At 45.7% G+C, this 26,370-nt stretch overlaps 1 protein-coding gene across 2 annotated transcripts in view; it reads right to left on the reverse strand.

Annotated features, from left to right (window-relative positions):
* NELL1 (neural EGFL like 1) overlaps positions 1-26,370 on the reverse strand; it is a 596,336-nt gene that overhangs the window by 526,615 nt on the left and 43,351 nt on the right. For both annotated transcript variants that reach the window (XM_040409754.1, XM_040409753.1), the window contains exon 2: positions 21,193-21,321. In XM_040409754.1, the coding sequence (XP_040265688.1) occupies positions 21,193-21,321 (129 nt within the window). The remainder of the gene's footprint in view (positions 1-21,192; positions 21,322-26,370) is intronic.

Here is a 26,370-nt window from a genome sequence, read left to right on the forward strand (position 1 = left end):
TGGAGGGTACTATTAAGGGGTGGAGTGCTATGGAGGTCACATTTTAAGGGAGCGGGCCGTTGTGCAGGTCACTGCTAAGGTAGCAAGGTACTGTGGAGGTCACTGTTAAGGGGGTAGGCCACTGTGGAGGTCAATGTTAAGGGGGAAGGCCACTGTGGAGGTTACTTAAGAGGGCAGGTCACTGTGGAGGTCAATGTTAAGGGGGTGGGGCTTTGTGGAGGTCACTGTTAAGGGGTGGAGTGCTATGGAGGTCACATTGTAAGGGAGCGGGCTATTGTGCAGGTCACTGTTAAGGGGGCAGGGTACTGTGGAGGTCATTGTTAAGGAGGAAGGCCACTGTGAAGGTGTCACGCCCTGCCCTGTGTGTGTTCTTAGGAGATCTGTCAGAGTTGCTGCACGCGACTCGATCTGACAGTTTTGTTGTGGGTTTGAGCAGAATCCCACCTCCTCCCAGGTGTTGCTCTTTAGGCAATTGGTGAGGCTATTTATTCCTCCCTCTCCCTATTGCCTTTGCGGGTTATAGTTCTGTCTTGTGTGAGCTCTGGAAGTTTGGTAGGTCTTCTGCTCCAACCAGGGTGGATTTGATTTAAATCAAAATGATTTAAATCACGATTTAAATTACTAGTCAGTAAGGCTTGATTTAAATCATAGTTTTGTACATAAAGACTAATTCTTGCTGGTATAACTTATAAATATGCAAGTAGATGAAGATTTTTAGAATAACAAATTTTCATATAAGTTTGATTAGGTTGATTCTGCATTCATAGGTTTGTAGAAGTTAGGATTAAGGTTGCGGTGAAGAAGAGGCATGTGATCTCTGCTGAGTCAAATTCAGTTTTGAGAACAGCAAAAGTAAACCAAGCATCTGTGATAATATCTTGTAGGCAGAGAAACTTCCCAATAATCTTATAAAAACCTCTGGAAGAGCATGACATTGTGAATGGATTAATGGAATTTATTTACCAAAAAAATTACACATATAGAAACCTAGAATGTGTCGGCAGATAAGAACCATTTGGCCCATCTAGTCTGCCCAATATACTGAATACTATGAATAGCCCTGGCCCTATCTTATATGAAGGATGGCCTTAAGCCTATCCCATGCATGCTTAAACTCCTTCACTGTATTTGCAGCTACCACTTCTGCAGGAAGGCTATTCCATGCATCCACTACTCTCTCAGTAAAGTAATACTTCCTGATATTACTTTTAAACCTTTTCCCCTCCAATTTAAAACTATGTCCTCTTGTAGCAGTTTTTCTTCTTTTAACTATTCTCTCCTCTTACCTTGTTGATTCCCTTTATGTATTTAGCAGTTTCTCTCATATCCCCTCTGTCTCGTCTTTCTTCCAAGCTATACATGTTAAGGTCCTTTAATCTTTCCTGGTAAGTTTTATCTTGCAATCCATGTACCAGTTTATACAAAGAAAAAAAAGACACAAATGCAATAGCACTCTGCAACCAGCACTCCGCCCTGCCTCCATGCTGGATGTTGAATGAGGCATTGGTGTACATTTTGGCCAAAGCGTAATAAGCCACTCACCACGTCAAGGTCGCCTCTATGAGTGGTCCCTAACTCTTGTTCCTACCTGTTCATGGGCCATGACAGCCACACAAAGTCCAGGGAATGCAGGTGCAGCATGCACACCTAGCACACTCTGCTTTTAACCCCGTCCGGTGCCTTTACAGCTTTCATCGGATCCAGGGATGCAAGTACTAACATGCATGCTGAGCCCACTATATACTTCTCCTGGAGCCAAATGGCTAGTGGTAGGCCCTGTAGAAGTAGACTCAGTTTTATACTGACTTCAAAACCAGCCTCCAGGGCAGACTAACTGGTCAGGTGTGCATGACTCCAAGGAGATCGCCACGCCTCCAATATATACTACAAAAAAAAAATGTGGGGGATTCAATCAGCACAACCCTATATGCAGGTGCACATCGCTATGGCGAAATACATATACAAAGAAAAAGACACAAATGCAATAGCACTCTGCAACCAGCACTCCGCCCTGCCTCCATGCTGGATGTTGAATGAGGCAGGAAGTATATAGTGGGCTCAGCATGCATGTTGGTACTTGCATCCCTGGATCCGATAAAAGCTGTAAAGGCACCGGACGGGGTTAAAAGCAGAGTGTGCTAGGCGTGCATGCTGCACCTGCATTCCCTGGACTTTGTGTGGCTGTCATGGCCCATAAACAGGTAGGAACTAGTGTTAGGGACCACTCATAGAGGCGACCTTGACGTGGTGAGTGGCTTATTACTAATAAGCCACTCACCATGTCAAGGTCGCCTCTATGAGTCATTCTGCAAGTATAAAGATGGATAGACCACTATAGAAAACAATCAATTTTACCTTCTGTGTCACAATTCCTCAGATTGTAAGCTTCTGCGAGCAGGACCCTCACCCCCTAGTGTTTCAATTGTATGTTAGCTTGTAATTCTGTGATGTGTATGTTCCCTCTGAACTGTAAATTGCTGCGGAATATCATGGCTCTATATAAAGATGATTATTATGCTGTATATACAGGTGGAGCCGTTAAATTACTGCCATTTAATTAAGGAACTGTGATTACTCTACACTATACTCATCTACAATTATCCTGCAACTGTAAGGGTATATTGAGAATATCCCAGCATTCCCTGCTGCTCCCCTCCCCCCATCTCTACCGTAAGCGGCGAAGCAATTAGAAGACATCAGATTCCTAAGATTTAAAAAAAAAGCTAATTCTTTTAACACTTTACTAATCAGATTACCGCTCTCCACCCCATCATGCGCCATCTGCTCCATGCAGCCTTAAAGGGAATCAGAGAAAGGGGCAGAGTCACTGAGGAGGAACAGGTCTAAGTAGCAGGAGGTCGAAGAAATTTACACCCCGGGCTACGAGCGCTTCATTCAGACAGACACGCGCTGCAGCCATGTCGATGAAAAATAAAATGGCAAAAAAAAAAAAAAAAGGAAGAAAAAAAAAATATGGGAAAAAGAAAAAAAATTGTAGCTTTGCTCAACAAGAAGAAACGTTGTGTTAGTGAAGCTCCAGGGCGAATTCCCACATCCACACTGAGTAACCGCAGTAATTACTGTTTGTCACTCGGTATCGATCATTGCAAAAGAAAAAAAAAAGAAAAAACTGCAACACAATGTACCTACAGTATATGGTGTGCTACATGTCTCAATAACACAGCCTCCAGGAGTAGCGGTGATATTTCAAGGACAACTCCACCAGGGTCTACAGTTCCTTATCACTTCCTTACAGAGGATAAACAAAATTAGACAAACATTTGTTTTCTTTGAGAAACAGCGCCACTATGGGTGGCATTTGGCATTGCATCTCAGGGTTCTTCATATGAATGGGGTTAAGCTGCATTTTTTAGACTCAGGACCACAGGGCTGCGATTTGCAGTAGAAGGCAGAGACGTTTTTTTGACTCTCGTACAAACCCTTTGGCTCATACCATATGAGATCCTAAATGCACAGATGCCACTGATGCAATTTCCTCTGTGAGCATCCAGACTCTCGTAAAAGAGAGCGTCAGTTTGTCACAGCTCCGACCCTAAGGGTATGACCACACGGCACGGTCTTTATTGGTAATCGCCACATGATACTGAAGGTGACGCACGGCCATTAACAATAGGGATCCACCGAACAGTGCGGCTTCATTCATTTTATTAGAGGCAGCAGTGGTACTTGACCGCAGCACAGTCCCATTGCAACCGTGCCGCGTGGTCATACCCTTAGATTCCTGAAATGTACAGATCATTAAGAGAGAACTCCACCCAATACATTTCTGCAAGGCTAGCCATAGGTAGCCCAGCTAGATCCCACCAACAATCCAAAGCTGGCAATTGGGGGCAGATTCGCCATAGACCCTACAGGGAAATTTCCCGGTGGGCCGATGCCCAAGGGCCACCCAAGCTCTCCGGATAGCCGCAGACCAAGTACATGATGATCTGATGCTCAATGGCCGCAGTTGCCCTCCTGAACTCAACTGGATGATACAGTTTAATACTGTGGAGAGGGGGCGGCAGTATTTGGTGCTGCACGGTGGTATTTGATTCTACTGCGGCGGTACTTTGTGCTGCACTATGGTATTGTAGGCCCGGTTTACTTCTGTTTGCCCTGACTACCTGTGTTAACCTATTAATTTAGTCCCGCCTACAACATGGGGCTACTTTTAGGTTTTTTCCAGGGCCACTAAGTTCCCAATCTGCCCCTGCTGACAATACAATGTAGACAGCCGACAGATGAACACTGGTTTGCCCGACACCCATTCCTTCTGACTACTCCGTATACCTGCATAGTCCGCTCGGCCAAGTTTAATGCGTTTTGAATGGGGAGAAAAGGCAGGCAGCGACTTATTTTCCTTGAGAAGCAAAAAGGTAAGCGTTGGGGTCTGGCAGATTGAATTACAACATGGGGAAAGTGGGGACACACCCCGTGTACACCGGATGATCAGCTGGTCCTGGATAAATGAGCAGGTTCAGTAGACATTTATCTATAGAATGTGTGCTGTATGTGGCAGAACTTCTCAGACTTTGAGCCTTACCAGCCAAACAGCGGTAATGTCTGAGCCTCATCTTAATGTCAAAAGAGGGACACGCGGTTGTGGTATGCATTGTATGTTGCAGCAAATATATTAGCGCCCACATTTTCACCATAAGAGTGCCATCTGAAGCTCTAGTCCTATGGCCCCTTGCATGTCATCTGTGACACCGCCTCTGCTAGGAAGTATCAAGTCCTGGGGACAGTAGAACTTGAGCAGCACCCCACCACTGGTGTATGAGGTCCTCCTTATGGAAATAAGGATTGGGAATGTCAGATCCCAATTCTTTGTTCTGCTGGTAGGCCTAGCGGGAGTTTTTACGGGGAGATTAAGGGAAAATTCACCCAACATCTATGGTTTGTGTATGGCTGGCAATAGACCTAGCAAAGCTGCCGTTTGGAAAGTAATCTTCTGCAACATTTCCGTTCGGATTATTGGCAGATTGGCAATCATAATAAGTGGTGGACAAAGACCTTATGTCTATGGCCCCCATGTCATTTTAGGGTCCATTCACACGTCTGCAAAATGGGTCCGCATCCGTTCTGCAATTTTGCGAAACGGGTGCGGACCCATTCATTTTCAAAGCGGTCCGCATCCGCACTTCCGTTTCGCAGCCCAGCAAAAAAACAGAACATGTCCTATCCTTGTCTGCAGCCACGGACAAGAAAAGGCATTTCTATCATAGTGCCGGCCATGTTCGGTCCGCACAATACGGAACGCACATGGCCGGCGTCTGAGTTTTGTGGATCCGCAATTTGAGGACCACAAAATAGTTACGGACGTGTGAATAGACCCGTACTGGGATACACTGGAATATATAGGACCTTAACTAAGAACCACTTGGCTGATTAGGTCACATTAATTATAGTCCTCAAAATCCTCATGTTACCAAACGAGGTCTAATGCAAAATGTCTGCAGTGTCTACTATGTATCAACGCATGTGGACGATAATACTATAAACCCTAAAAGTGCAACTATTTCTGTTACTTCTATAGCACTAACATATTCCGCAGCGCTCTACGGACATTATCATTGCTCGCTGTCTCCAATGGAGCTCACAGTCTAAGGTCCTACTAAAATATTCCTTATAGATTACTATCATATCATTATTATAGCTAAAGTAAAACAATAAAACCTTCTCAATATGGCAACCAGTAAATGGTGACATATTACAGTCAGTGGGCGTCAATGAGGAATTCCCCACCAATAAATTTAAATATATTGATCATGGTGACCCCAAAATATCCTTTTTCAATGGGAACAGGGCATACACATTATATATGAATACTGCAATATACAAAATTAAGAAGGCTTGTTACAAACAAGGCAGTATTATAGTAGTTATATTCCTGTCCATAGGGGGCAGTATTATAGTAGTTATATTCTTGTACATAGGAGCAGTATTATAGTAGTTATATTCTTGTACATAGGAGCAGTATTATAGTAGTTATATTCTTGTACATAGGAGCAGTATTATAGTAGTTATATTCTTGTACATAGGAGCAGTATTATAGTAGTTATATTCCTGTACATAGGAGCAGTATTATAGTAGTTATATTCTTGTACATAGGAGCAGTATTATAGTAGTTATATTCTTGTACATAGGAGCAGTATTATAGTAGTTATATTCCTGTACATAAGAGCAGTATTATAGTAGTTATATTCTTGTACATAGGAGACAGTATTATAGTAGTTATATTCTTGTCCATAGGAGCAGTATTATAGCAGTTATATTCTTGTCCATAGGAGCAGTATTATAGTAGTTATATTCTTCTACAAAGGTGGCAGTATTATAGTAGTTATATTCTTGTACGTAAGAGCAGTATTATAGTAGTTATATACTTGTACATAGGAGCAGTATTATAGTAATTATATTCTTGTACATAGGAGGCAGTATTATAGTAGTTATATTCTTGTACATAGGAGCAGTATTATAGTAGTTATATTCTTGTACATAGGAGCAGTATTATAGTAGTTATATTCTTGTACATAGGAGCAGTATTATAATAGTTATATTCTTGTATATAGGAGGCAGTATTATAGTAATTATATTCTCGTACATAGGAGGCAGTATTATAGTAGTTCTATTCTTGTCCATAGGAGCAGTATTATAGTAGTTATATTCTTCTACAAAGGTGGCAGTATTACAGTATTTGCCACCCAACTATCCCAATAACAAATCTAATTAAGCAACAGCTCAACAACCAACTGAGGACAGCTCAAGGACTTATATTTTTAAGGGATTTATTGATTTCCGGGGTAAATGCTCCTTAATAATGAGTCGTCTTCTCTTTTATTGTATTTTCCCCTTAGTGGAATAAGAATTTCCCTTTAAAGGCTTAATAGACCTCTATAAACACAAATTAAACTCCAGTCAGTCTCGCCCCAGGACAGGAGAAGCCGTACATTTGTAGCATTCAGAGTCGCAGCATGTTTATTAAGTCATGGCTTCAAGGGGCTCAGCAAACAATTACTGCATCTATCGAGAGCTTGCTATTGACATGTGAATTGTGAGACCAATAGGTGTTGATAGCCTGAGACCTGCACAGGCAAAAATGAGTGAATTGCAGCTGCCGGCTGAGAAGTCTCCTGTGAAAGGCGCCCAAGGGAATGGACTGGGAATTAAGCTTATGCCCTGTAATTTTCCTGGTGATACATGGGACTATGCAAGTAAACTGACTAAGCGAAGCTGACTAACACCTCACAATGGCGGGCCACAACACCAAGTCAAACATTTCAGTCTGGAAATCAATTTGTGATTAACTTGTGTGATCCCAGCTAATATTTCTCCTTATTATCAGCCTGTATATTTCTGTGGAAGTTTCTATGATTAGAAAAACATGGCTGCTGTCTTGCAGAAACAGCTCCACACCTGTCTGCAGGTTGTGTTTGGTACTGCAATGCAACTAAGTGAATACGGTGGTTAGAGGGAGTCTTACCTAAGCAGGCCTAGAGGAATTATGTATCTCTATGAAGCTTAAGCCTAGTGCAGGAAACCTTTATCCATGAAACTGAAAGTCGCCAGAGATGCAACTGAACTGAGAGACTACCTTTGAAAAAAAGAATGACTGAAATCTATACAGAAGGTAAAGACCATAAGGTAATGCTCGCTTATGGCAAAACACTTTACTGCATGTGGATAGGGTTATTTGCCTCTCGCCCCCAACACACTTTGGAGACAGATTGGCTATCCCATCTAAGATCTGCACTCCGAAAACTGGGCATTGCATAAAGTGTTAATAAAAAAGGAATTGCCCACCTGTGATTATTTGAGAAGATTGCAAAGTGTATTGATAGAGAGAGACTCGTTGAGGACGAACTACCATCACTTTTACTGCCTATACACAGCTATTGGGAAAAGCCTACTCTGCTATATACCTCAGAACAGTGCTTATTGTTATGTGTACTGCAACTCCCATCATCTAGTCAGTAAAAGGAGAATTTTATTGTAACTAAACAAGTTCATCATTGACTCCACCATCCATTCGCCAGCCCTATGCCTGCCCTCCTGCCAGCCATCCAACATCAATGGCCACCAGGTAGAAGCCCCAAAAAGGCCCAGGGTGTGATCAGAGGAGAAAAAAAAAAGGGCACACTTTTCCCATCACTGGATGACCCAGGGAGAGGACTGCCACCATGAGAACTACCACCCCCATTAGTGTCACTGCCACAATTACTCCCCTACTACCCTCCTGGGATTACTACATTACCAACAAAGACATCGACTGGCAGGTACAGGCAGCAATTTTCCTGCGTTTGCAATCTTTCATTGGTTTGAGCGGCTGTTTGTGCTGCAGAGCTGATGTTTCCTTTCTTACCAGAGTGAGCCATTCTCCAGGCCAATGCTCGTCTCTGGTCGCTCGCCGCACACACACGTATGCAGAGTCTGCGCCTTTTCTCTCTCCTTTTCACTTTGCCTTTTATTCACTGGAAATTAGCTGAACAGTAGATAACCACATGACGGCCCACAGCCATACTTGCCGGGATATTCCCGCAAAAGAGGAGGGCTTGTGGAAACCCTGCCCAAAATTGGGCATTTGGGAGTACTACTTGAAGCTTTGGGGTGAACTCATAGAAGGGGTTTAAAGCTCCTCATTGACTTTTTAAATGTTGGTAAGAATGCACATGCAAAATGGCAGCTGTTAGGCTACTTTCACACTAGCGTTCGGGGCTCCGCTTGTGAGTTCCGTTTGAAGGCTCTCACAAGCGGCCCCGAACGGATCCGTCCAGCCCTAATGCATTCTGAGTGGAAGCGGATCCGCTCAGAATGCATCAGTCTGGCGGCGTTTGTCCTCCGCTCAGCAGGCGGACCCCTGAACGCAGCTTGCAGCGTTCGGGTGTCCGCCTGGCCGTGCGGAGGCAAACGGATCCGTCCAGACTTACAATGTAAGTCAATGGGGACGGATCCGTTTGAAGTTGACACAATATGGCTCAATTTTCAAACGGATCCGTCCCCCATTGACTTTCAATGTAAAGTCAAAAAGGATCCGTTTGCATGATCATGAAAAAAAAAAAATAATAATAATAATTTTTATTTTTATTTTTTTTGTTCATGGTAATGCAAACGGATCCGTTCTGAAAGGATCTAAGCGTTTGCATATAGGTGCGGATCCGTCTGTGCAGATACCAGACGGATCCGCACCTAAACGAAGGTGTGAAAGTAGCCTTAAAGGGGTTCTCCAAGAGTATGGAGTCCCCTCACGTGCCGGGCCCCTCACAGGTAATATACTTACCGCAGTCCCGGCGCCGCTCCTGGTCCCCGCACCGCCGCTGATGCTTCTCCCTGCACATCTGGTGTCGTGGGGGGGGGGGGAACAGCCAATGGCAGGCGGGGACGAGCCTCCCTAGCATCGCGGGAGACGCTAGGGAGGCTCGTCCCCATCCCTGCCTGCCATTGGCTGCTCCTCCCTGACACCGGATGTTTTCATCTGTGTGCAGGGAGAAGCATGAGCGGCGGAGCGGGGACCGGGGTAAGTATTCCATGTGGGGTGCCCGGAACATGAGGAGACATTTTATACTCTTGGAGAACCCCTTTAATACAAATTTCCTGCTTTAGGCCTCATGCACATGACCGTTGTGTGCATCCGCGTCCGTTCCGTCATTTTTCACAGTTTAGCGGAGGTCCCATTCATTTCTATGGAGCTGTAAAAAAACGGATAGTCCTCAGTTTTTTATTCTTGTCAGTGGAAAATGGAGGACGGACCCATTCAAGTCAATGGGTCCGTCAAAAAAAACGGATGCACAACTGGTATGTCATCCGTGTCCGCGTCCGTTTTTTTCTACAAGACCTTGGTGCAATAAAATTACACTTTTCATTAACCTTCCTTTTTCCCCCCCTGTCAGACAAAAAAAAGGAAGACACAAGAAAACACAACTGAAGCAAAATCGGACACGGACCACTGAAGCCAAATCACTGACGTGTCGTGTGCATGAGGCCTTAGGCTGGGTTCACACAGTTGTGGAAGATGGCAGCAAAAACCACATCTCAGCAGCACTGTGTGAACCCAGCCTTCAAGGGGTTCTCCGGGAATAATGACATGTGACCAGCGGCCATTTAAACTTTTCTATTCATTTCAGTTTTTATGGGCCAAAAATAAATCTCATCTGTAATATCTGTCTTTATACTTTCTCTCCTTTTATGATCCACTCCCGATTTTGGCTTCAAAAACTGCATATTGTGCCGTTTTGGTGCACTTTTTTTATATGCCATACTCTTATATTTTTGTATGCAATTCTTCTTCTTTATATGATACTTTCTACATATTTCGATGCAATGTCTGTATGCTACTAAATGTCATTTTTCTAAAATAAATAATATTACAAAAACTGCATAAAACACTTAGAACTCCTTCACATGAGCAATACGGAACGTGTCAGGATTTGTTCAAAAAAGAAAAAAGATGGTTTTGCTCACAAGTTGTATCAGTTTTGTCTGCGTTCAGTGTTTTCCATCAGGATTGCATCTATTTTACATCAGTTTTTCATGTGCATGAAGAAAAGGGGAGCTTTCTGCGCCTGTCTCGATATCCCCTGCGCTGCTGGAGGTTGCACCTGATTTATGACGAGACGCACACCTGGTCATAAACTAGGTGCACCCTCCTGCAGTCTGTGCACCTAACCAGAAATCTACGACGGCTCAGAGCTGCCCGAGATTTCTAGCTTCATCTGCGCCAGAAAACTGACCTAAATTAAGGTAAATTTGTCGGGGCGGCTCACCGCGTCCCATTTCAGAAAAGTGCCAGATGTGACATGAACACCCATTTTCTGGCGTAAATGAGATAATAAGTCTCCCCATAGTATCTCCTAGAACCCATCAATGGAAAAACAGACTGCATCCGGAGATCCATGGACTTGAATGGACCAGTCCTGTACGAAGATAGAAAATGCAGGGATTTTTCATGAATGGACAGATGGTCAGTGAAAAACCATGCTCATGTGCACATCTGTTGGAACGAACGGGTCAGGGTTCAGTCAAGAGGCTGTCCATTCGCAAAATAAGGCGCATCCGGATGGAAAACAGGCTTGTGTGAAATTAGCCTTAGGCCTCAATGCTCACGACCAAAATCTGATCCACATTCTTCGCAGTTTGGAGGCAGGCCCATTCATTTATATAACGGCCACGAATAGGCATTTCTACTGCCGGGCCGCAATAAATGCAGCATGCACCTGTCTGGTGTCCAGTGAGGCCTAAAGACGGAGAGCTGGATCTGAACGTCTCCATTTCAGCCACAAATATTCAGCAAATACTCATCATTTAATTGATAATTACCCTTTGATGAAATTACCTTGTAAATGAGCTGCAAAGTGCAGGCAGCGAGGCAGTGGGCCTCCATTCACTGAAAATGTCACTAATAAAATGCGATGTTCTGCAGTGTCACAGCCGCACTCACTGAGCTCTCAGTACGACCTTATCACACGGAAGTGCCAGACAATAATGTGGATCAAAATACCCCCCTTCCGGAAATAAAAGTAGGTAGTGCCACCACAGTGGGGGGGTCAACAGCACAATGTACCGCCCCAGCAGAACACAGTGCAGCACAATATAGTGCCCCAGCAGAACACAGTGCAGCACAATGTACTGCCCCAGCAGAACACAGTGCAGCACAATGTACTGCCCCAGCAGAACACAGTGCAGCACAATGTAGTGCCCCAGCAGAACACAGTGCAGTACAATATACTGCCCCAGCAGAACACAGTGCAGTACAATATAGTGCCCCAGCAGAACACAGTGCAGCACAATGTAGTGCCCCAGCAGAACACAGTGCAGCACAATGTAGTGCCCCAGCAGAACACAGTGCAGCACAATATAGTGCCCCAGCAGAACACAGTGCAGCACAATGTACTGCCCCAGCAGAACACAGTGCAGCACAATGTAGTGCCCCAGCAGAACACAGTGCAGTACAATATACTGCCCCAGCAGAACACAGTGCAGCACAATATACTGCCCCAGCAGAACACAGTGCAGTACAATATAGTGCCCCAGCAGAACACAGTGCAGCACAATGTAGTGCCCCAGCAGAACACAGTGCAGCACAATGTAGTGCCCCAGCAGAACACAGTGCAGCACAATGTAGTGCCCCAGCAGAACACAGTGCAGCACAATGTAGTGCCCCAGCAGAACACAGTGCAGTACAATATAGTGCCCCAGCAGAACACAGTGCAGCACAATGTAGTGCCCCAGCAGAACACAGTGCAGCACAATGTAGTGCCCCAGCAGAACACAGTGCAGTACAATATACTGCCCCAGCAGAACACAGTGCAGTACAATATAGTGCCCCAGCAGAACACAGTGCAGTACAATATAGTGCCCCAGCAGAACACAGTGCAGTACAATATAGTGCCCCAGCAGAACACAGTGCAGCACAATATAGTGCCCCAGCAGAACACAGTGCAGTACAATATAGTGCCCCAGCAGAACACAGTGCAGTACAATATAGTGCCCCAGCAGAACACAGTGCAGCACAATGTAGTGCCCCAGCAGAACACAGTGCAGCACAATGTAGTGCCCCAGCAGAACACAGTGCAGCACAATGTAGTGCCCCAGCAGAACACAGTGCAGTACAATATAGTGCCCCAGCAGAACACAGTGCAGCACAATATACTGCCCCAGCAGAACACAGTGCAGCACAATGTGGTGCCCCAGCAGAGCACCGTGCAGCACAATGTGGTGCCGCAGCAGAACACAGTGCAGCACAATATACCGCCCCAGCAGAACACAGTGCAGCACAATATACCGCCCCAGCAGAACACAGTGCAGCACAATATACCGCCCCAGCAGAACACAGTGCAGCACAATATACCGCCCCAGCAGAACCAAATACCACAGTGCAGCACAATATACTTCCCCAGCAGAACCAAATACCACAGTGCAGCACAATATACTGCCCCAGCAGAACCAGATACCACAGTGCAGCACAATATACTGCCCCAGCAGAACCAAATACCACAGTGCAGCACAATGTAGTGCCCCAGCAGAACCAAATATCACAGTGCAGCACAATATACTGCCCCAGCAGAACACAGTGCAGCACAATATACCGCCCCAGCAGAACCAAATACCACAGTGCAGCACAATATACTTCCCCAGCAGAACCAAATACCACAGTGCAGCACAATATACCGCCCCCGCAGAACCAGATACCACAGTGCAGCACAATATACTGCCCCAGCAGAACCAAATACCACAGTGCAGCACAATGTAGTGCCCCAGCAGAACCAAATATCACAGTGCAGCACAATATACTGCCCCAGCAGAACTAAATACCACATCACAATATACTGCCCCAGCAGATCCAGATACCACAGCACAGCACTAGCTATTGCCCCAGAACCTGTCCCTCTGTGGCGGCCATTAATAGCTGCACATTCTGTCCTCCTCCAGAAGATATGGAGCCATCAGCAACCACGTCCTGCTGCAATATATTCAACTATATCACCATCCTGAGGACAGCCATACCATTGAATTCAGGAGGACATTTGCAGCTGCTGGCCAGGTACATGAGTACCAGATGCTCCCAGTGTTAATTACCGCTGAGAGCATCAGGGCTTGGGCTGGGAATCAGCCCACTGGGAAATTTGACTGTAGGGTCTATGGCCAGTCCGCCTCTGCTGAGAGATTCTTGCTCCATTTAACTCTCAGCCTAGGACTTGCCACAAGATTAGCATATTCCTCTCCTGAAACACTCTGTGCTGTTGGGGCTCCTTAATGTTCATTTGGGACCTCCTACTTGTCTTCATTCTTATCCTTCTATTATGTCACACGCAGTCCTCTCATCACTAACATGATGACATAAAAGCACAGGTCACAGCCCCCAAAATAGCAGCACACTCCTCTCCTGAAATGCTCTGTGCTGCTGCTTCCACTAGGCAAGGGGTGATGGAGAATTTGTTTTTGTAATCTTAGAAAACCCCTATAATCATCATGTTTTTTCTTTTACTTTGGAATGAATTTGCAGCAAAATTTCCATTTTCTTTCTGAATTGTCAGATCACCGTGCAGCATTTCCCTGACTTTCTGCAGCGACTTCCCTACAGATAATACAAGTTAAAGGCAATTCACCAGGAGGCTCAGCTGGAAAAATAAAAATAAAAAATGAAATTTTGTCCTGAACGGTCTCCTGTACGTGTGGCGGCACAGCAGCGTCTCACATTTGCATGGATCTCAGAGTTGTTTGCCTGTTTTCTCGTCTACAGAACAGAAGGGAAGTGGGGGGATTCAAGATTGCAGCTCTGCAGGTAACCTCTCACATAGATGTGAAGCCATGGAATAGAAAATGGGATTTTATAACAAAAAAAAAAAAACTCAGCAAGAACTTCTTAGCCAGAGCCAGAACCAGAGAAAAAGGGATGGAAAAGTACGCTGTCAGCCCTGCAGGACTACAATTACCATCTGTGCAGGGGAATACAGTGCAGCATGCAAGAGCAACCTGTCAAAGGGTGAAGTTGATTATAGTAAAATAAAAAAATTAAAAAAAAAATAAAAAAGCAACCACGAGAGGCTACCTAACACCTGTAGTCACATCTAGAGCTGCATTAACAATTTTGCTGGTTGGCTATTACTTCTCAGGCTCTAAGCGCTCATAACAACACTTCTCCACCCCCTACTCGTTCAGTGTCTGTACATAACATACTCACTATTCTGCTGGTGCAGTCACTGTGTACTTACATTACTTATCCTGTACTGATCCTGAGTTACATCCTGTATTATACTCCAGAGCTGCACTCACTATTCTTCTGGTGCAGTCACTGTGTACATACATTACTTATCCTGTACTGATCCTGAGTTACATCCTGTATTATACTGCAGAGCTGCACTCACTATTCTGCTGGTGCAGTCACTGTGTACATACATTACTTATCCTGCACTGATCCTGAGTTACATCCTGTATTATACTCCAGAGCTGCACTCACTATTCTGCTGGTGCAGTCACTGTGTACATACATTACTTATCCTGTACTGATCCTGAGTTACATCCTGTATTATACTCCAGAGCTGCACTCCCTATTCTGCTGGTGCAGTCACTGTGTACATACATTACTTAGCCTGTACTGATCCTGAGTTACATCCTGTATTATACTCCAGAGCTGCACTCCCTATTCTGCTGGTGCAGTCACTGTGCACATACATTTTCTCCGTACATTTCTACAGTATTTGATTCAGGAGCTCCATCCCACCTCACAGGTGTGGCATATCAAGGTGCTGATTAGCATGAGTATTGCACAGGTGTGCCTTAGACTACCCACAATAAAAAGGACACTCTGAAATGTGCAGTTTGATAACACAGCACAATGCCACAGATGTCTCAACGTTTGAGGGAGTGTGCACTTGGCATGCTGACTGCAGGAATGTCTACCAGAGCTGTTGCCCGTGCAATCAATGTTCATTTCTCTACCATAAGCAGTCTCCAAAGGCGTTTCAGAGAATTTGGCAGTACATCTAACCGACCTCACAACCGCAGACCACGTGTAACCACACCAGCCCAGGACCTCCACATCCAGCATCTTCACCTCCATGATCGTCTGAGACCGGCCACCCGGACAGCTGCAGCAACAATCTGTTTGCATAACCAAAGAATTTCTGCACAAACTGTCAGAAACCGTCTCAGGGAAGCTCATCTGCTCGTCGTCCTCATCGGGGTCTGGACCTGACTGCAGTTCGTCGTCGTAACCGACTTGAGTGGGCAAATGCTCACATTCGATGGCGTCTGGCACGGTGGAGAGGCGTTCTGTTCATGGAGGAGTCCCGGTTTTCACTGTTCAGGGCAGATGGCAGACAGCATGTGTGGGGTCGTGTGGGTGAGCGGTTTTCTGACGTCAACGTTGTGGATCGAGTGGCCCAAGGTGGGGTTATGGTATGGGCAGGCGTATGGACAACAAACAGAGGTGCATTTTATTGATGGCATTCTGAATGCACAGAGATCCCGTGAGGAGATCCTGAGACCCATTGTAGTGCCGTTCATCCACCACCATCACCTCATGTTGCAGCATGATAATGCACGGCCCCATAGTGCAGGGATCTGTACACAATTCCTGGAGGCTGAAAACATCCCAGTTCTTGCATGGCAGCATACTCACCGGACATGTCACCCATTGAGCATGTTTGGGACGCTCTGGATCGGCGTATACGACAGCGTGTTTCAGTTCCTCCCAATATTCTGCAACTTCGCACAGAAGAGGAGTGGACCAACATTCCACAGGCCACAATCAACAACCTGATCAACTCTATGCCACGGAGATGTGTTGTAGTGCGCGAGACAAATGGCGACCACACCAGATACTGACTGGCTTTCTGACCCCTCCCCCAGTAAGGCAAAACTGTGCACATTTCAGAGTGGCCCTTTATTGTGGGCAGTCTAAGGCACACCTGTGCAATACTCATGCGGTCTAATCAGCACCTTGATATGCAACACCTGTGAGGTGGGATGGATTATCTCGGCAAAGGAGAAGCGCTCACTAACACAGATTCAGACAGATTTGTGAACAATATTTGAGAGTAATGGGTCTTTTGTGTCTGTAGAAAATGTTTCAGATCTTTGAGTTCAGCTCATGCAAAATGGGAGCAAAACCGAAAGTGTTGTGTTTATGTTTTTGGTCAGTGTAGTTGTGTTCCTTTCACATCCGTAGCCCTCCCACGGTTTACAGAGTCACGGCCCCCTGTTTAGCTAACCTTTAGATTATACAGAGGTTTTTTGGATTACGGTGTGGTGTATTATAAATTGGTGGTGGATTATACATGTCTGACCTTTATATAATCACCAGTCTGAAGCGGCACAGTCCGTATATCACACGCTTGCCTTGCCGATACATTTTCCGCGTGCGTACAGAAATAATTGATAGCTGTTCTTTGGCACTGGACGGGTGATTAATGTAATGCCTGTGAAATTATTACCAATTACTGCACATTCATTATGAGTGACACCTTCCTGAGGGCCCTCACTAGTTATTTCTTAACCGTCGCCTCGAGGATCTTCCCTTTGGTTTTGTCAGAGTTTGTGTACCATTAATCACGGCGAGCAGCGCTGCGGCACCGTCACAAGGCCTCGTGAAAATATGACCTTCCACTTACTGACGATCTTAAGAAAATACAGCAAGGACTCATGGGAAAGTACTGTTCACGGCCAGCATCTGCATGTAGACATTTTTAGAATTAATCGGTTAAATAATGGTTAGCTTTACTTACATAATTCTTTGAGGTTTTCTACTCCAGTCACATCCAGAGCCGCATTCAAAATTTTGCTCGTTAGAAATGGCAACAGCACCAGAATTTAGCTGCACTTTGTTATCACATATGGGGCCTATAAATTAGCTTTTAAAGGGGTTGTCACATGAAAAATATTCTACAGTTTTCAAACCAGTTCCTGGATCTGATTTCTTTTGTAATTGCATGTGATTAAAAAGTTAGCATAGTCACTGAGCTATTCAATATAATGCATCTGTATAGCGCCACCTGCTGTTTGTTCTTTTTCTTATTTCTTTGTCCGGCTCACAGATGGATACACATGCTCAGTTTCATTCTTCAACTGCCTCCTGAGTTGCGATAGGGAGAGAGCTGCAGCCGAAAGGACGCTCCCCTTGAGCTGCAGCCGAATGGACGCTCCCCTTGAGCTGCAGCCGAATGGACGCTCCCCTTGAGCTGCAGCCGAATGGACGCTCCCCTTGAGCTGCAGCCGAATGGACGCTCCCCTTGAGCTGCAGCCGAATGGACGCTCCCCTTGAGCTGCAGCCGAATGGACGCTCCCCTTGAGCTGCAGCCGAATGGACGCTCCCCTTGAGCTGCAGCCGAATGGACGCTCCCCTTGAGCTGCAGCCGAATGGACGCTCCCCTTGAGCTGCAGCCGAATGGACGCTCCCCTTGAGCTGCAGCCGAATGGACGCTCCCCCTGAGCTCCTGCAGAAAGGACACGCCCCCTGAGCTCCTGCAGAATGGACACGCCCCCTGAGCTCCAGCAGAATGGACACGCCCCCTGAGCTCCAGCAGAATGGACACGCCCCCTGAGCTCCAGCAGAATGGACACGCCCCCTGAGCTCCAGCAGAATGGACACGCCCCCTGAGCTCCAGCAGAATGGACACGCCCCCTGAGCTCCAGCAGAATGGACACGCCCCCTGAGCTCCAGCAGAATGGACACGCCCCCTGAGCTCCAGCAGAATGGACACGCCCCCTGAGCTCCAGCAGAATGGACACGCCCCCTGAGCTCCAGCAGAATGGACACGCCCCCTGAGCTCCAGCAGAATGGACACGCCCCCTGAGCTCCAGCAGAATGGACACGCCCCCTGAGCTCCAGCAGAATGGACACGCCCCCTGAGCTCCAGCAGAATGGACACGCCCCCTGAGCTGTCAGTTTGATATAAATCTAGCAGAGAAATGAATGAGGAGATCTCTGGATCCATGTGATGTACAGGGCTGGTCTGGCTTTGTTAGAAAGATATTGTCATGTACTATATGATGTCTGATTTTGATTTTTTTACATTAGTCATGGGATCACCCCTTTAATGAGTTACTGTTATCTTATCTCCCTTGAAGGGCAACAGGCTGATTTGGATATGACTGGAGCATAAGACATGATGAAATCAAGATTAGTATAGAAAATGATTAAATGCTCTGTATCAGCTTTTGGCCAGCTGTATATTATGTCTACCGCCAAAATTCATTGAATAATTACAGTACAGACCAAAAGTTTGGACACACCTTCTCATTCAAAGAGTTTTCTTTATTTTCATGACTATGAAGGCATCAAAACTATGAATTAACACATGTGGAATTATATACATAACAAACAAGTGTGAAACAACTGAAAATATGTCATATTCTAGGTTCTTCAAAGTAGCCACCTTTTGCTTTGATTACTGCTTTGCACACTCTTGGCATTCTCTTGATGAGCTTCAAGAGGTAGTCCCCTGAAATGGTCTTCCAACAGTCTTGAAGTAGTTCCCAGAGATGCTTAGCACTTGTTGGCCCTTTTGCCTTCACTCTGCGGTCCAGCTCACCCCAAACCATGTCGATTGGGTTCAGGTCCGGTGACTGTGGAGGCCAGGTCATCTGGCGCAGCACCCCATCACTCTCCTTCATGGTCAAATAGCCCTTACTTTCAAAGTTTTCCCAATTTTTCGGCTGACTGACTGACCTTCATTTCTTAAAGTAATGATGGCCACTCGTTTTTCTTTACTTAGCTGCTTTTTTCTTGCCATAATACAAATTCTAACAGTCTATTCAGTAGGACTGTCAGCTGTGTATCCACCTGACTTCTCCTCAACGCCACTGATGGTCCCAACCCCATTTATAAGGCAAGAAATCCCACTTATTAAACCTGACAGGGCACACCTGTGAAGTGAAGACCATTTCAGGGGACTACCTCTTGAAGCTCATCAAGAGAATGCCAAGAGTGTGCAAAGCAGTAATCAAAGCAAAAGGTGGCTACTTTGAAGAACCTAGAATATGACATATTTTCAGTTGTTTCACACTTGTTTGTTATGTATATAATTCCACATGTGTTAATTCATAGTTTTGATGCCTTCAGTGTAAATCTACAATTTTCATAGTCATGAAAATAAAGAAAACTCTTTGAATGAGAAGGTGTGCCCAAACTTTTGGTCTGTACTGTAGGTAGGACAGACTGATGGAACACCAAAAGAACTAATGGAGGCAAATAGCTAATTGACCTGGCTCCCACCCACTTGTACACCAGGGGTGCGTCTAGCCTTTCTACTGCCTGAGGCGAAAACTGAAATGCCCCCCCCCCCCCCCCCCCTTCCCAATGCAAATTTTGCCCCTACCTGGTGATGCCTGGGGCGATCGCCTCCCCTGGCCTCATTGGTGGTGCCCCCCTGTTGGACCCTTATTCTCCTTAAAGATTCTGTGCTGATTTATTTCATATAGATAACATTTTGTCTGCCTGTAGGCACCACTAGGGGGAGTATGCTGAAGAGAGATTTAAAAGGTGCTGTATAAACCTGTATGAAGTGAGCTCCCTCTAGTGGTGGACAGAATTTTAGCATGTCTCTTTATATCCAGGTAGAGTATTTGGAGCTGTGCAACAGAAGATTGGAGCTCTGACCGATACAAACATTTATTTTAAAATTAATTTGAAGAGAATTCAGATAAAAACTGAAGACTGGACACCTCAATAGACTGCCCACAGTTAAGTTTATAAATTTGCCTTTTTACTAAAAATGAAAAGTTAATAGCTTCACCTAAATGTCTATTTCTTAAAAAAATTATAATAATAAATATGTCTATTTAAATTTGCAGAAGAACCCCCTTCCATATAACTAACAGGCTGTAGGCTCCAGCTATTAGAAAGCCAAAAACCCAGCAATGGATACAGAGACTACTATTAGAATCTTAAAGGAAAACTCAGAGAAACAAAGAAACGCTTCAGATAAGAAAATGTGAAATATTTGTTGAACAGTAAAGACAACATGTCCCCAGAAGCTCCACACAGTCCTATAACCAGAAGAGCCAGTCACACATACAGATGTATAGCAAACAAGACCAGTATGTGTCACACAGAGGAAGATACCCATGTAAAGGGGGCAGTATTATAGTAGTTATATCCTTGTACATAGGAGCAGTATTATAGTAGTTATATTCTTGTACATAGGAGCAGTATTATATTAGTTATAGTCTTGTACATAGGAGCAGTATTATAGTAGTTATATTCTTGTACATAGGAGGCAGTATTATAGTAGTTATATTCTTGTACATGGGAGCAGTATTATAGTAGTTATATTCTTGTACATAGGAGCAGTATTATAGTAGTTATATTCTTGTACATAGCAGTATTATAGTAGTTATATTCTTGTACATAGGAGCAGTATTATAGTAGTTATATTCTTGTACATAGGAGGCAGTATTATAGTAGTTATATACTTGTACATAGGGGCAGTATTATAGTTATTCTATTCTAGTACATGGGCTAGTATTCTAGAAGTTATATTCTACAACTTGCATAAACTACACTGCTCAACAGAGACTTATGAGCACATAAGAAATCTCTTCTGAAGGTAAAGAAAATGTTTGATTTTACATTCATAATAAAACCCTAACCCAAATATCTGGTTTATGAAATATGCAGTTTAGAATTTTTACTGATTTGTTGAGCTGAATTTCAGCTAGTACAGAGGATGCTGTCTCAGAAGCAGAAACACTTACCATGAAATAAGAAGGCTTTGCTGCCATTGTGAGCTCCATAAACCTGTGTAATCCCTCTTGTGTTATTCTCAAGTTCCAGCTCTGAAATTATGTCAATTTGTAAATCGTTCTCCGTCCCAAATCCAAACACTGCAACAGAAAAAAAGATTGAGTCAACTCTTCAGATAGTTCCTGCTTATTCAGGGGTGGGGCATTGGCTGCTTTTACACTTGTGTTGTTAATTCTGGTATTGAGATCTGACAGAAGATCTCAATACCGGAATGGATCTGTTTTAAGATTGCACATTAGCGTGTGGTTGTGTGAAATCAAAACTGGAAAAAAAAAAAAAAAAAGATCCGTCACTAAATACATTGAAAGTCAATGAATGACAGATCCAGTTTTTAGGGTACTTAAAAACGGATCTGTCATCAATGCTAGGGATGAGAAAATTCGCATAAAACTTTGTTTCAATACTATACGGAGCAAGAGCTACATACAGTATTAGAATGTATTGGCTCCGATGAGCTGAAGTTATTACTTTGCAAAGTCTCGCAAGACTTCGCATAATAACTTCAGAAACTCGGGTTCAGTTCCAAGGTACCACTTGGAACCGAACCAGAGTTCGGGCAATGTTTTTTTACAGTATAAATCAATTTCTGAAGTTATTATGCGAAGTCTTGTGAGACTTTGCGAAGTAATAACTTCAGCTCATCGGAGCACTCGCTCCGTACAGTATTGAAACAAACTTATGTGAATCAACTTCGCTCATCCCTTTTCATTGCCTTACATTGTTTCCAGTGCTGGATCCATCTTTTTCCCGTTATTGTGACCGGACACAAAAAGGAAGGCAACTTCAAAGCAACGGTGTATGTAGTGTCCCACTACGTAAGAGTGGGCACTACACAAGGGTCAATTGGGTCACGTTGTTCTCCACCTCCTGTGGAACATGGTCATTGTATTTTATATTGCATTTTAATGTGAATTGTCATGTTATTTATGTTATCTCCTGTGTACCAGGCCTGTTAGGGGTGTAGTTCCTCCTCCTAGACAGTAGAGGGAGCTAGGGAACCCCTTAGTATAAATAGCCAGGTCCAGACCAGAGAGAAGGGAGAGAGATTGTTCAGAAGCCAAGTTTTGCACCTTAGCCCAGGCTTCTAGTTTGCCACCAGGAGAAGAGTCTGCCTCCTGAGAAACCAAGTTCCTACAAAAGTACAGTGCAGAGCCAAGTTCGTTTCCAGCCAAACAGAGAGCTGAAGGGCAGAAGGATATATTTAAAGCAAGGAGACATATACGAGAGGAAGTTTTCCCTAACCAAGGATAAAGCCAGCAATAGGGCATACGGGCCTTGGAGAAAGACAGACAGGATTCTGAGGAAAAGTGCAGCCTGATCTGTAAGTGTTTAACCCTCTGAGTATCTTGCAAAGAACATTGCCTGCCATTTGATGTAAAGCCTGCCTGTCACCATCTTACACATGTGGAACTGACCAAAGACTGTAAATAGTTAACCTGTTCAGTAAAAGGAAGTTTTGGTTCACTGCAACGTGTGTTCCTCACTTATTACTGCAAGAAATCGGTGTGCCACCGTTACCGGCACTGGCGTCACAAACTTTAAGGGATCTTGCCACAGGCACACTAAACCTACAACACCTAGGGCACCTCACCTACCACCTGGCCTGGTCCCTATACACAGAGAGCCCCAGAGAATCCATGTGCCAGCCTCTCCATCACTGCTGTACGTTTGCCCAGGGTATATAAAAACTGAGTACCAAGAGCAACCCTCGTTTTGCCAAATAACCGTGACCTCACATTTGCTCACCCTGCAGGGCTGCGTACTGCACTATCAGTGACTGACAGCCTTCCCTCTAGGAGGAGGTGGTCCTATCAGTGACTGACAGCCTTCCCTCTATGAGGAGCCGGTCCTATCAGTGACTGACAGCCTTCCCTCTATGAGGAGGCGGTCCTATCAGTGACTGACAGCCTTCCCTCTATGAGGAGGCGGTCCTATCAGTGACTGACAGCCTTCCCTCTATGAGGAGGAGGTCCTATCTGTGACTGACAGCCTTCCCTCTATGAGGAGGCTGTCCTATCAGTGACTGACAGCCTTCCCTCTATGAGGCGGAGGTCCGATCAGGGACTGACAGTGTAGTATACGGGAGTTGTAATACCCGTTACTACCAAAGGTCACTTGGTGTGCTGTCGTCCCTCCTAATTATGGGAAGTTGCTTTATGTCAGTTTTATAAAATGTAATGTAATGTGTGTATTTCCCTGTCACTGAAACTTGCACTTACAGGCCGGCTAGGGGTGTCATTCCAGCTCTTAGGCATTAGAGGGAGCTAGGGAGCCCTAGTTTATATAAGGGCCAGACAAGGAAGGGAAAGTCAGTGTAACCTGATCTAGTGTGGAGTGCAGAAGTCAGTCTAGACCACAGCTCAGAAGTTTCTAGAGCCTGAGGAAGTTTCCAGAAGCTGAGAGAGACAGAGGCAAAGATCAGGAAAGCAAGAGGTACTCAGAAAGACAGAGGAGGTACTTATTAAAGCTATAGCCAAGGAGATAAAGCCAGAACTAGGTTAATGGGCCTTGGTGAAGATATGCTGTATTCCAGGATCAGACAGAATTAGAGTGCAAGCTCCTTTGCTGCAAGTCCTGTGTTCAACACTCTGTAATTACCCTGCTGTACTGAATTGCCTGCATCGACCGAATTGCAAAATCGACTGTATGCTGAGGAACTGCGTTTCCAATATTGTCTCTGCCTGCAAACTACTAAAAGTTGAAGTTCTGTTTTAACACCACGTTTCCTCAAATTATTCCTGCATCCGCAAACGGCGTGCCACCGTTTACTTGGCACTGGCGTCACGAACTATTTCTACCTATACCTGCCCTTGCAGAGAGTCAGCTGTACCAGGTTAGTGTATATTGCACTACATCACCCAGAAACACCTACTGCACACAACTTGAGTACGCTGCACTTCTCTTTTGGCGTTCCACGAACAGGATACGCACGCTTTCTAGTGCAAGAAGCGTGAACTTTGTGCCTTATACCGTTGCCCTGTGACCAAAGTGACATTTTCCTGTTTTATTCAAGTGGACTTTGTGGATTAAAAATCATACCCAAAGTGTGTCAAAAACTTCTAAAAAGCGCTGTACAGTATTGCGCTGCACAGAGGAATAAAATCGCTGCATTGGAGTGTGGTTTTGTGGACTTTAAACATTCCTGCTTGCCGTCAGTGAATAGACAGCGTTTGTACCTAAAGATGGCCGCTGGGCTTGCTGAATTTACTGCTGCGTCACCTTCATCCCGAAAAGGCGGGAAAAATTGGCGCCTTTCTGAGGAAAAAGCGGGAAGAAGGTCAAGGGCAGGCGCCACGGCTTATCTGGACATTTGCATGTCTGCCAGCATGGACACCGCCCTCCATATACTGGAATACCTGGGGGGCGGCTCCCCAGTGCAATGGGAGGAGCTGGCTACTCTAATTGACGCGACCCTATCGCTCTCCTCAGTAGGATCGAGCATGTTGGATTGTGAGCAGAGTGTTGCTGCAGCGTCCGCACCTATGATTGGAAAAATGACCGACACCGGTGTAGAGCCAGAGGAGGCTCCACCGGCCTACGCTCCGGGACCGGAGCAACCTGCCTGCCGCACCAGGGAGAAAGAACCCGAGCCCTACTATGGCTCATGGAGGGACTTTTTTCAGCCAACGTTCCAATGGTCTTCCCTGATGGCGGAGATTCGGGAGGCCGCTATCAAGCGAAATACCCAGACAAAGATCGTGTATGAGGAGCTAACTAAGACCATACATGAAAGACATACGCACACCCAACCCCGCCTGGAGAGGAGAAAGGGAGTGGTGCTGTCGTTTGACAAATCCCGTGGCTACGGGTTTATTCAGGACTATCTTACTGGCAGAGACCTCTATGTCAATCGAAGGTCTGTCAAGAGAGACTACCTCCCTTCGTACCAGCACAGCCTCCGCGAGGGAGAGGAAGTGGAGTACACCCCTGCCGAGAGCCTACGAGGCCCCTATGCGACTGCTGTGACCCGTCCGAAGCGAGGACCTGAGGATTGGGAGGCAGAAGAAGGAGAAGACTACTCTGGCTGCGAGCGAGAACCGGAACGCTCTCCAGAGCCGGCCCATCACGCCTTTCAGGAGCGGAGCTCCTTCATCGGGCCGAACGTCTTCTGGCAGCCAACCGTGTTGGAGAAATGGGTGAGCCCCTACCCTTCCCCCGAGCTGCCACGTCGGGAGAAGACACTATCTGAGCTGGAGCAGCAAAGAGGATTGAGTGCTACCTTCCAGAACATCCGGATGGGACGGAGACCAGAGGCAAGTCCAGAACCTGAAGAGGCCGAGTCTGCATCAGCGGTGACTGTACCTGCGCCGGCGGAGCCAGCAGAGAACAGCGACTCCGACACCGAGAGTATCGGTGAGCAGATCGTCCGGCTGGAGGAGAAGTTGCGGGAGTTGCGTAAGACCTACACCGCCAGGATCCAGACGCCGCCGAGGAAGGATGAGGTAAGGGTGCCTGTCACCACCCGCCGACCGCCTTCTGTTGTCACCGCTCCGTCAGTGCCCCAGACCGGACCCGCGATTGCCGTGAATTGCTGCACCCAGAGCACCGGACCGCTTGCTGCGGCGGTACCAAGTATGTCACACCCTGCAGTGATTATGCCAGGGCCGGCACGGCCCACCAGAGGGTTCACCCCTAGGCCTATGGGGCCAATACCTATTAGGGGCCCCTTTACCCTGCAGCTGCCCCCTGATACTGTTATGTGGGCACATCCTCCTGTAGAGGACTACTACAGACGATACTTGCCAGCAGAGCCAAGCAGCTACAATATGCCACTGTAATCAGCCTGCTAGGCCTTTGATTTATTTCTTCAGAAGGTGATGTTAACCCTTCCAGGACAGGAGTCCTATGTTGCTGGTCCTTTGTTGCAGCTGCCAGTTTGTCCACGGCTCAGTGGTAGGTGTTGACCACTGAAATCACAAAGTCAGCAAGGCCACGTTTGTTTCCAGGACCTCCTGCCTGCTTTTGTTACCCCACACCAAGTTGTGCCTGTTCCTTTGTTGCACCTTTTACCCTTCACCCCCTTTTCAGGTTGATCAGGGGTGTTACAGCACTTGTCTTTGCTGTCCATTTTATTGTGCAACCAGTTACCAAGGAACCGTGCCCGGAGACAGACTCAAAAGTACCTGAGC

The sequence above is a fragment of the Bufo bufo genome, chromosome 10 (assembly GCF_905171765.1).
Source record: "Bufo bufo chromosome 10, aBufBuf1.1, whole genome shotgun sequence".
In the NCBI taxonomy this organism is placed as follows: domain Eukaryota; kingdom Metazoa; phylum Chordata; class Amphibia; order Anura; family Bufonidae; genus Bufo; species Bufo bufo.